Source organism: Elephantulus edwardii, unplaced genomic scaffold, assembly GCF_000299155.1.
Source record: "Elephantulus edwardii isolate Elephantulus edwardi_28Jun2011 unplaced genomic scaffold, EleEdw1.0 scaffold00227, whole genome shotgun sequence".
NCBI classification, from domain to species: Eukaryota; Metazoa; Chordata; class Mammalia; order Macroscelidea; family Macroscelididae; genus Elephantulus; species Elephantulus edwardii.
The window spans coordinates 1,432,562-1,445,265 of record NW_006399977.1 but is presented as its reverse complement, the minus strand read 5'-3'; the positions used below and the strand labels follow the sequence as shown (position 1 = coordinate 1,445,265).

The 12,704-nt window shown below is 37.1% G+C and overlaps 1 protein-coding gene across 1 annotated transcript in view; it reads right to left on the bottom strand.

Moving 5' to 3' along the window:
- The window catches only part of RPF1 (ribosome production factor 1 homolog (S. cerevisiae)), a 31,782-nt gene that overhangs the window by 14,034 nt on the left and 5,044 nt on the right, over nt 1–12,704 (bottom strand). Inside the window, exons 2-5 of the mRNA XM_006898357.1 lie at nt 7,018–7,074; nt 4,680–4,760; nt 3,285–3,380; nt 2,234–2,387 (exon numbers count right to left, since the gene is read on the bottom strand). Of these exons, the coding sequence (XP_006898419.1) occupies nt 2,234–2,387; nt 3,285–3,380; nt 4,680–4,760; nt 7,018–7,074 (388 nt within the window). The remainder of the gene's footprint in view (nt 1–2,233; nt 2,388–3,284; nt 3,381–4,679; nt 4,761–7,017; nt 7,075–12,704) is intronic.

The window sequence follows — 12,704 nt, the reverse complement described above, 5'->3', positions numbered from 1 at the left end:
AAAAACCCCGAAACAACTATATACATGGACCTTACCTGATGGAATTACACAAGCATCAAAGACTACATTTGTAAAATAAGACAAAGCAGTCAAAGCAAGGCCATGAGGTGACTGTGGAAGGTATCATCAATTACTATATGCAAGTTCCGGCTGAAGCTGAAGAAACTAAGAAATCTATAGAGTCAAACTGTAACTGTGAACTTATCCCACTTCAGTTTAAAATTATGTCAAGTATAAATTTGATCCAATGAACAAAAATGACCAAAGAATGTAGGATATTATCAAGGGTACTATAAGGAAGCAAGCAAAGGACTTAAAATTACAAAACAAAAATTTAAAAAACCGACCAAAATAAATGTCAGAAGAGACTCTGAAACTTGATCTTCAACTCCAGAAAAGAGAGAAATCAAATAAGATAGGATTGTTGATAAAAGCTAAAAGCAGAGGATACCAGAAAGATGTTTATATGTATCTTATTGACTACATAAATGCATTTGATTGTATGGATCTCAATAAACTATGGCTAACATTGAGAAGAATGGAATTCCAGAAAATCTAATTGTGCTTATGTAGTACCTGCAAACAGACCAAGAAGGAGCCATTCAAGTTGAACATACAGTCAGGAAAGGTGGGTATCAGGGTTAGTAACCCAAAGAGTTACTGACAGATGAGAATAAAATCTGGAAAGTTTATTTTCAGGTGGAGGGAAAAATGGGGGAAGAAAAAAAGAATTAGGGCAGCCACTATCCTAAAAACAGATCTTCCATGGAATATTTAAGTATACAAGAGATCTTAGTTACTTTGATGCATTAACCAGCAATTAAGTAAAATTATAATATGCCTAACACAGTGCCACATCACCAACTGGCTTTAGCTTACTTCAGTTTCTGGAAAGCAACTTGTACAAGTGAATAAAACTGTGTCTTAACACCATAAATTAATAAATCATAAATTTTCATTTTTAAAAATAGTCTTTTAACCTATTAAAAAGAAGGGTTCAGTGAAGTCAAAACCAAACAAGAAACTGGTCATACTACAAAATCTTCATTCTAGTTTTCATAAATTTTTAGCTTTAATGATTTTCACCTCAGTTACTTTTATAGAAACTGAATTCACACGTACCATTTGTTAAGTAAAACAATAGGTGCACCAACAAACAAGCCTCTATATTCTTACATAATCTCTTACCTCAAAACAGACAGAAATAATCTTAGAATCAGGTGACACATTCACCTTGGATTTGACATTCACTAGCATGAATGAAAAACGACTAAATAGAGGATTGATGACATACCTGAAAAACTTAACCCTATGATACCAGCATTATAGCAAAATATAGCTAATGCTAAAATAGAAACCAAACCCACTGTTGTCAGTTCCAATTCACTAGCAAGAAAAAAATCTAGTCAGACTAAACTACTTGCAGACTGTCAACCAAGTCAGGCTTTCTATATGGTTTTCACACCTACACAGACTCAGTTCAAGGAACTCTTATATAAAGCTCTTCTCCCCTTGATATGCCTAGTGTAGAGTTTATAAGTCAATGTGTTTCCACTGTATCCTCTATCTTTTTATTTCATTGTACTAGCTGTGATGTGTACTGTTGAACTGGAACCAACCCACAGCTGACCTTCCAGTAGATTTTCAGAGGCAGGTGTGCAGAAGACTGCCCATCTTTCTCACATGGTGCAGCTGGTGGGTTTGAATTGCGTACTTTTGGATTGATAGTGTAATCCCTACTCGTCACATTACATTTTGTTATTTTACAAATCTATCTTTTCCTACTACAGTATGAGTTTTCTGCTGGCTTCTTTTATCTCTAAATCTTTTACGGAATCATTAAAATAATGCTTTGCTCAGAGCATGTTACCTGATATACATTTGCAGAAGGAAGAAAAACATCATTTCATAGAACCTTATGTGTTTTGTGGTTGTGTGGAACCAACTCACAGATGACCCTCCAGCAGGTTTTTATAGGCTTTAAGTCACATGAGAGGAGACTGCCAGTCTTTTTCACAAATCAGCTGGTGGATTCGAACCATGTGCCTATTGAGTTGGCAAAACAACTTCTTACCTCTAGGCTACCAGAGCTCCCTACAGAATTTTATATAGAAAGGTATAATTTTCTTGCTAAATAAATTATTTTCTGAATGTTACAGGTAACTTATTCTTTCTGAATCCCTATTCTTTTAAATATATTTTAAAATAAGCAGAACAAGAAAGTGAAGGATACTTGGTGTTTTACGATCTTCATTAATAACAATCAGATCTGTAAAATCTCTTGAGATACATTGAGGAATAATTTTTTTCAGAGCCAGTCCTCTTCTGTAATAAACATGTGAATTTGGTATAACTGTGGAAAGCTGTTCACAGAGTTTTACTGTTCTCTGAAAAACAAAGTAACAAAAATCCACAAACATGAAAAAAACTGTGGTAAAACATTAGGGAAAGAATAGTTATTACATAACATCAAGTCCACTCCAACTCTTACAGATCACAAAAATCTCAAAGTAGAATAGTTTCAATTGTTGATTTTTTAGAATAGATCACCAGGCCTTTTTTTTATATGCCTTTAGGTAGACCTGAACCTTCAACCTTTTAGTTAGCAATCAATGGCACTCACCATCTGTTCCACCAAGAGACTCCAATGATTATTACTAAAAGAAACTCTTTTTCGGTGTAATAGGTTAATTGTTGAACTGCTAACCTAAAGGTTGGAAGTTCAAATCCACTAGTCACATTGCAGGAGGCAGTTCCCTTCCATAAGGATTTTCAGCTTCAGAAACTGTACAGAGGAATTCAGTATCATCCGATAAGGTCACTATGAGTTGGAATGAACATGATGAGCAAGACTAGGGAAAGAATGAGGTCTAAGTAGCATCTCATCCTTTATTAAAGGCAGATAGTCTAATATAGGACTGGTTCACAACCGAGAATGATTCTGCCCTCCCAGGAGTCCCTGGCAGAATCTGAAGGCATTTTTTAGTATTATGAATGGAAATAAAGTGCATGTGCCACTGCTTTTAGGAGACAGAGGCTAAGTATACTGTTAACCATCCTATAATGCACAGGATGGACTTCCAGAATACAAATTATCCAAAAATGTGGAATAGTACAAATATTAAGAAACACTACCATAAAGAATCATGTTTAGTGAATCACCAGTACTATATTTTGTTCATAGATATTATCAAAAACAGTGACTTTTTCTGAATATAGTTTTCAAAGTAATGTAATATATGAAATTAAGAGTTCAAGAACTATATACTAAACAATATGTTTACCCCATGAGGTCTGTCTGATGTTGTGATGAGAATCTTGGGAGAAGTTTGTCTGTTGAAGTAAGAAGCAAATTCATCTGTAGCTTCATCATAAGCAACCTATGAAGAAAGATTATTTTATTTTGAACAAATTATGTACTGAGGCAAGATGCTGACACCAGGCCCTGAGGCTGGTGTGGCCGGGCCTCCACACTGCCGCAGAATAGACTTGACTTGAACCAAGATGGCGGCAGCAGGAGATGTGGCGTGGTGAGCAGGCTTGGCCAGCCACATTGAGGCAGGCAACACAACTTAAATGTGCCCAAACAGCCAAGCGGTTGACTGCTGGTCATCAGTGTGGACTGGAGCTCAACATCAGGAGGAAGAGGATTCTGGGGGGAACATGGGTGTGTCCCACTTCCTCTCTGTGCCTGCCAGGACCCCATGCACTCACTGTGGCCAGGGCCCACAGGTCCCTTAGCCTAGAGTGGGAGGTTTGCTCCCTTTCCTATAAGTAACCTTAACACTGAGTTTTACTTCAGACCTGAACCCTGACCCAGTTCCAGAGACAAAAGGTAAATATAACTGCCAGTTAAGGAAGCAAAGGAGGATGAAGCCTCAGGGTTCAGCCAGCCATCTCCACTGGACCCACCATGGCAAATACTTTGCAGTCCAGAGGGCAGTAAACATCAGGGAAATATCTTCTAACAGAACAAGAAGGCAAGTAGCTTCAACTCAGGACCTCCAGTAAGGTATTTATACGGACTCCCCTTCCCCCTCCCTGCTCCACATCAACACCCCTGTTCAGCACGAAGAAGCCAGACAGTCTGTGCTCCATTCTCAAATGGGAAACCCACAAGTGAATAAAACAATTTCTTTGTTAAAAACAAACAAACAAACAATAATCACCAGTGGACTATGCTCACCATTATCCTGTTTCTTCTGGCCCCACTGGGTCTTTCTCATTTCCTTCACCTACTCCCCCTGCCCACCAAATTATACACAGCCCTGCAATTTCATCCCTGCTCATCCTTACCTTTCTGCTCCCAATCCTCACACCCTTGTATCCCCATACATGTTTTTCACAATAAATAAAATGGGAAAAAAACCCACCAAAAACATGTCTAATAAGTTAAATACCAATGTCTTCCTCATATAAAAAGCTATTATCAATAGTATTACCAAATATTAAATAATAAACATAAAAGTATATCTAGGCATAAAAATAATAATTTCTAGGAAAGAAATGCTTGTTTTCCTATAATATTATTGGGAATTTAAATTATGAACAGTATGCCAATATCTTATCTAAATAAATCCATTATACAACTTCACCAGCGTTTTAAACAAAGTATCTGCACAAGCACAGGTAACGAACAAATGTGGTCATTTAAATTTATTTGAGATTTCTAACATTACCTCTTCATCATTAGGATCTACTATGGTTTCATCATATACTCGTTGGTTGTCAATAGTTTTGGGCACAGGTTTGGGCGGAGCCTAAAAAATGAAAGTTTAGAAATATATTTTAGTACACTAGTGAACTTCAGCACACTTCTAAAAGAACTCTAAAAATAATAAACCGAATCCATTACTCATTTCAACCCCATGCTACAACAATCACACTGATAATTATGATGAGTCATACACATAGAGCTGTATATATGCTGAAGGAACTGCTAATACAGAAAAAAAATGGCTTAAAATTAGGCGGTAGCAGCAAAGAGAAGATGTAGGGATCAAAGTAATTCTCTACCACGGAGAAAAATATCAATGAATAAGAAAAAAATCAAAAGGAAAAGCTACAAAATGCATGTGCCTGTAGCTTTGTTCTAATAGCTCCAGAAAGCTATTCAGAAAGACATCAAAAAAGGTACAAATTTATTTCTATTTGATGGCTACCAGAACTTTCCAGTAATTACATCTATTTCTTTATTTTAAGGAGTAAAAAGGGGAAAGGAACAATATTTATAGGATATGTTTTAGAACTGTTCAAAATGAAAAAGAAATAAAAAGAAAATACAAATGTCCAACAGGGTAAAATGGTATATGGTATGAAAATTATGGTATTTCATCAGAATCAAGAAAAATGACCAATTAATGATAAATAAAATGTTAAATGAAAGAGGAGAAACACAGAATTATGACTAAAACTAAGTGGAAATACTAAGCATACTAGCATACTAGAGATGAGACCTATTTAGAGCTTTATATTTTTATTACCGTATGAGAAAAAGATTATCTTAATTTCTTAAAGGAAGTAGTCCTAGAAGTTATCTTCTAGTAAAAAAAAAAAAGACACTATTTTCAAATGGTGATCAGTATATTAATCTGCTATAACTGAGAATGATAAACTGTTCTTGAAGTCTTAGTCAATGAAGATTAATAAAAGATTATGAAAATTTGGGAGATTAACTGTCCTATGCACAAATGTCAAGGCAGAAACTGCATATATGTGTGAAATGAATAAAAGAATGATCACAAAAATATTTTTAAAAAATCCAAAACAAAACACTAGCATTACCTGATACAATTTCTCAGATCAAAACAGTCGATTATTGGATATTTCAGACAGTTTAACCTAACACTACAAAGTAAATAGATGATAAAATAGAATGTTTGATTTGAATGATCTTTTCTTTTTCCTTTTCTCAAAGATGTTACTTGGTATTACTTCTTAAGATAAAAGAAAAGAATGATTATTGCAGCATGGTTTAATAATTTTGCTGGCATAAATTATAATCTAAGAGTAATTATAAATAAAATATAACTAAATGAAAATAATTCTGCTATACTGCTGAGTATTTAATTCTTTTAAGACTTTTCAGCAGAAATCTTCTACTTCATATTGATAATACAAAAATAGTCAAAGCCTTTCTTGTTGCATTATCTGTTTTCCGTGCCAGACTCCATCTAGGCTTCTCTCTCTCCTCACACATCTTCACAGGATCACAACCTGTGTAAATTCATCCTTCTTCCACATCCCACATCCCTCCAGATGCCACTCTGTCCTCTTTCCCCATTCTTGCCTAGCAAAGAATCTTTGTCCTAAGTTGTAAGACTCAAACTGAGGACTCCCTTATTCTCAAAGTCAGGAAGCTGTTACTGTCCCTCGATCACATCAAGTTAACTAAAATGAGCAAGTTAAAGAGTATTCATTCATTTACTTATGATTTTGAAGATGCATAAGATAAACAGGATCATTTAAAGTTTAGGAATACAGGCATAAAAATCATAAAGAACTGCAAGGGAATAACAAACACAAATTTCATAGTGTTTATCTGTGGAGAGGAATACAATTAGAAGCACACAGAGGGCTTCCAACATTATTTGCTAGTGTGTTATTAAGCTGAACAGAGAATAGAATGCTTTGTTATCTTAATTTTATATCTTCTTACACATCTGAGCAGGAGAAGGATGGGAAATCTCCTCCCATGTGATTTACAACCTCTGAAAACCTGCTGTAAAAATAATTACGAGTCCATTTCAACTCGAAGGCCATGAGTAGAACTGTTTGCCCTTTAAAGCTCTCGTTTTTGCTTTAGATTATTAAGTTCATACACACAAATCTTTATAAGAACACTATGATCTAGGTAAATACTCTTTTTTTTTTTTTAGGTAAATATTCTTAATAATGCAATCAAATGGCTTAGTTTAATGATGGTATCATGTAGTGCATTTCATTCTACTGATTTTTGGCTCTTTCTCTCCTGTGCAAAACATTTCTCAATAGAAGAGTGTTAAAAATTTTACTTACCTTATCACCAAGAGCCTCTCTTTCTTTCTTAAGTTTTCTCTTAGCTGCCAACTTTTCCTAAAGGAATTTAGAGGGGGAGGGGGGATTGAAAGATTATCAGAAAAATAATGTAACAAAAATGCAACGATCGTATCACATAAAAATGATAAATTACCAACACAGTTAACTAACCACTTAAAATAAAAAAAAATATTTCAAGACCTATCCTAAAGTGTCAATGATAAGATAATACCCATACGAAAAAAGGAAGACCTGCTAAGACAATTATTATTCACACTTACGGACTAAGACCAAAGATGAAAAATTTTGAATCTCTCTACCAAATTTTGAAGCCTGAAATGGACCAAACATACAACCACTGTTTTTAACAAATCTGAACCCTGTCCTTATCCTGTGCCATCCTTATCATCTCTAATATGCTTAGCCCACTGCTGTAGTCACTGTCTCAACTGAGCTACAGTAATAACCAGTGGCTGAAATGCAAAAGTTGGAAACAAAAGACTGTTGTTATGTGCCACCGAGTGGAAAACAACTTAGAGCAACTCTATGAATAACAATCTGAACCCTATCCTGTGCCATCCTCAGCACTTCTGACATATTGAGCCCATTGCTCTAGTCACTCTGTTAACTCATCTGGTCGAGGGTCCTCCTCTCTTTTCATATTCCTCTACCTTTCCAAGGCATGATGTTCTTCTCCAAGAAATAACCTCTCCTAGCAACATGCCCAAAGTATATGAGACAAAGTTTTGTCATCTTTACTTCTAAAGAAGCACTTTGACTGTACTTCCTCCAAAATATATGCTTGTTCTTTTAGCAGGCAATGGGACACTCAGTATCTCCCAACACCACAGGATCAAAGCATCAATTCCTCTTCCATCATCCTTATTCACTGATAGATGGAAGAATGACTGAAACTGTCAGTGATGTTATCTTACTTGGATAGACAATACCACTGGTACTAGTGGTCAGGATACATATTGCACTGGAAAAGTCTGCAGTCAGGGTCCTCTCCAAATTACTGAGGAGCAATGATGTCAACTTTGAAGACTAAAGCGTGCCCAACTCAGGCCATAGTTTTTTCAATTACTTGCTATGCTTCTGAAAGCTAGACAATGAATAAGGATGAGAAAAAAAGGAATGACGATTAGGAAATAGGGGCTTTGTAAGAGAAATGAGACTGAACATCAAGAGACAATTTTGTGTGACAAGTGACTTACTTATTCAAAACATCATATTTTAAAAGCATAAATGGAAACCATATGCATGGAGCTTGGCAGATAGAATACCAAAGAATCTACCACATTTAAAGAAAGAAAGGTGGACAAACTCAGTATCATCAGTCAGAGTAAGACCAGTGGCCAACTGTAGAACAGACTATCAATTGCTCTTAAGAAAATTCAGTTGAAGCTGAAGAAAATTAGAACAAGTCCAAGAGAGCTAAATTTTTAATATATCCTACTTGAATTTAAAGATTATCTCAGGAACAGATTTGATAAATGAAGACTAGGTAAGATCTGAGATACTATCAAGATCATAGGAGATAAAAACCTAAAGTCACAGAAAAATAAAGATCAAAATGGATGTAACAAGAGACTCTGAAACTAGTTCTAGAAGAGAGAAGTGAAAACAAATGAAGAAATGAGGCATTAAATCGCTAAACAGGTTTCAAAGAACAGGTCAATGAGACAAAGTATTATAAAGAAATGTGTACAAACCTTGAGTTAAAAAAACAAAAGGATGAACATATTTAGCATTGCTCAAACTGAAAGAACTGAAGAACAAATGTAAGCCCCAAGTTTTAATACTTAAGGATTTTATGGGCAAAATATTGAATTATGCAGGAAGCATCACAAGAAGATGGTAACTGGACCAGTAAGAACTGGTTGATGCTCAACCATTTTAGGAGAGACAGCACATGATCAAGAATCATTGGTCCTGAAAAAAAATGTCCAAGCTGCGCTGAAATCATCAATGAAAAGCAAAGTCACAGGAATAATGGAATACTAACTGAAATGTTGCAGCAAAAAGATGCCATATGAAGAAATTTGGAAGGCAGCTATGTGACCAACCTACTAAAGATTCTATATGTCCTCACTCCAAGAGAAGATGAATCAAAAGAACGGGAAATTAAATCGTTAATGTCACTCCAAAATACTCAAAATCAGTGCTGTTGAGTGGGAAATGACTTACAGCAAACCCTCCACTGGGTTTCAGAGGACACAATTACAGAGGAAATAAGACAATCTGGAGCATGTATGAACTACCTTGGAGGTGTGACCACTGAACTACAAGCAAAGCACTCTATGGACCACACTCAGAGGTCCCTCATTAAATAGAGTATGCCAAATTAGATAAATGTATACTTGTGTTTTACTGACTATGCAAAAACATTCATTCTACTGTATGGGTCATTAACAAATTATGGGTACACTTATGATGAAAGAGAAGTTCAGAACACTCAAGAGAACATGTAGTCCAACAAACACAGTGCAAACAAAACAAGGGGATACTTGTATGGTTTAAAATCAGAAAAAGTTTCCACCATACCTGTATGTTGAATAAATAAAAAAAAGAAACTGATCGTAAGAAAATGTAGCATCAGAACTGGAGGAAGACTCATTTTACCAGTATGCAGATGTCATCTTGCAAAAAAGGAAGGAATATCTGAAATACTCATGAAGCCTTCAGTATGGATATATTTCAAAATAAAGCACAATCCTCACAGCTAAGCCAATAAAGATCATTAAGATAAACAGAGAAGAGATTGTAGTTTTCAAGGACTTAATTTTACTTAATCACAATGAATATTCATGAAAATAGTAATCAAAACAATCCAATTATTACCTAGGGTGAATCTGCTGCAAAGAATCTTTTAAAGTACTTAAGACCAAAAATACCAGTTTAGACTTGGTAGCTGTGCCTGGCCTCAAGTCACAGTATTTACAGTAGTCTCATTACAAAAAAAAAAAAAAAAAAAGGAAAGAAAGAAAAAGGGGGAGTTCCCCTGGTGGTGGCCTAGTTGGTGAGAAGTTGTGCTGCTAATCAAAAGGCAGAGAGGGTTTGATTAGATCGATTGCTCCTCACTTGCTCTTTGAAGAAAGACTGGCAATCTCTTCCCATGCAAGCGGTCTCACATATGTTTAAACTGGATAAAGAATGAAGAACAGCAAAGAATTGATGCCTGTGAATACTGCATATATCATGGACTGCTAAAAGAATAAACAAATCCGTCTCAGAAAAAATGCAGTCAGAATGCTCCTTAGGAGTATTATGAGACTTATTCCTTTGACTATTATCTGTCTGCTCCAAATCCCTGGAGAAAGACATTATGCTTGGTAGAGTTAGTGTTAAGTGCCGTGGGCTGCAACCAACTCACAGCTAATACCCTCCAGTGGGTTTCTATGGCTATACATCACACAGGAGAAGACTGCTCATCATTCTCCCACCAAGCAGCTGGTAGATTTTGACTTTGTTTCTTTGGGTTGGCAGCATAATTCCTTACCACTAGGCTGTAAAAACTCCCTCTACCCTTGAAAGTGATATAAATGATGTTGTTGTTGTTATGTGCCATCGAGGTGCTTGCAACTCATAGCGGCCCTATGTACAACAGCTCTAAACTCTGCTCTGTCCTGTGCCAATCTCATTGTCTCAGACACACTCATCCCAAATGTCCCAGTCACCGAATCAATCCACCTCCCAGAGGGCCTTCCTCTCCTGCGCCTGCCCTCCACCCTCCCAAGCATGATGTCCCTCTCCAAGAATCGGTCTCTCCTCACAACATGACCAAAGTATGTCAGACAAAGCCTCAGAATCCTTGTCTCCAAGGAGAGCCTGGTTTAACCCTCTCCAGGATGAAATCTGTTTGTTTTCTTAGCAGTCCATGGTATTCTCAAAACTCTTCTTCAGCACCAAAGCTCAAAAGCATCAATTATCCTTATATCCTCCCTGGTCATTGTCCAGCTCTAACGCATAACAAGTAATTGCAAAGACCATGGCCTGTACTAGACACACCTTAGTCTCCAGAGACACACTGTTGCTCTTCAGTACTTTAGAGAGATCCCTAACAGCAGACTTTCCAATCGTAATATGTCTTTTAATTTTCTGGCTGCTGGTGCCAAGAGTGTTGATTGTGGAGCCAAGCTGACTAAAGCTGTGAACAAGCTCAATCTCTTCACCATCCATCATGATGCTGTCAATTGGTCCAGTGGTGAGAATCTCTGTCTTCTTGACATTGAGCCTCAATCCATATTGTAGGCTGCAGTCCTTGACCCTCTGCAGCAAGCACTTCAGGTCCTCCTCAGTTTCAGCAAGCAGGGTTGTGTCATCTGCATAATGCAGGTTGTTGATGATTCTTCCATCAATCCTGCTGCTGCATTTCTCCTCATAGAGCCCAGCCTCTCGGATGATCTGTTCATACAGGTTGAAAAGGTATGGAGACAGGACACATTCCTGGCGTACGCCCTTCCCAATTTTGATCCATGCAGTGTTTCCTTGCTCTGTTCTGATGACTGCCTCTGGGTTCAAGTACAGATTTCGCATTAGCATGATCAAGTGTTCTGGGATTCCCATCCACAGCTTATTATGGTCCACACAGTCAAACACCTTTGCATAGTCAATGAAGTACAGATTCCTCTGGTACTCCCTGCTTTCAGCCAAGATCCATCTAACATTAGCTACAATATCCCTAGTACCACGACCCCTTCTAAAACCAGCCTGGACTTTTGGTAGTTCTCTGATGATGTGTTGTTCCAGTAGTTTTTGGATAATCTTCAGCAGAATCTTGCTTGCATGTGAAATCAACGATATTGTTCTATAGTTTCCACATTCTGTGGGGTCACCTTCCTTCTCCAGGAGAGCATCTGGTAGATTCGAACCGCACACCTCAGGGGTTGCAGTGCAGCTTCTTACCATTAGGCCACCAGAGCTTCTGATATTAATATACTGTTCAATAATTTTCACACTCTGTTGGGTCACCTTTCTTTGGAATGGGAAAAAATATCCATCTTTTCCAGTCAGTCAGCCAGCTGGCTGTCCTCCAGATTTCTTGGCACAACTTAGTGAGCACATCCAGGGCAGCGTCTGCTTGTTGAAATAAATCAATTGGTATGCTAATAACTCCTGGAGCCTTGTTTTTTGCCAATTCCTTCAGAGCAACTTGAACTTCCTCCTTCATCACCATAGGCTCCTGCTAATATGTTATTTAATGAAATTCCTCTGTGTCAGCCAATTCCTTCTAATACAGTGACTCTGTGTACTCTTTCCATCTTCTTTTGATACTTCCTGGATCATTTAACATTCTCCTCAAAGTATCCTTAAGTACTGCCATCTGTAGCTTGAATTTGCTTTTCAACTCCTTCGGCTTAAAAAACACTGAGCGAGTTTGGCCCTTTTGATTTTCTGACTGCAGCTCTCTGCACATTTCATTATGGTGTCTTGCTTTGTCGTCCCAGGCTGCCTTTTGAAATTTTCTGTTCAGCTCTTTGATTTCTTAATTTCTTCCTTTAGCTATGGCTTCTTGGTGCTCTAATGCAATACTCAGAGTCAAGACATCCATCTTGGTCTTTTTTTCTTCTTCTTCAGCCTTTGTAATGATCTTTTGCATTCTTCATGGACAATTTTCTTTATATCCTTCCAGAGCTTATTTGGTCTACGCTCCTTGGTGCTCAAACCTCAAACCTGTTCCTGAG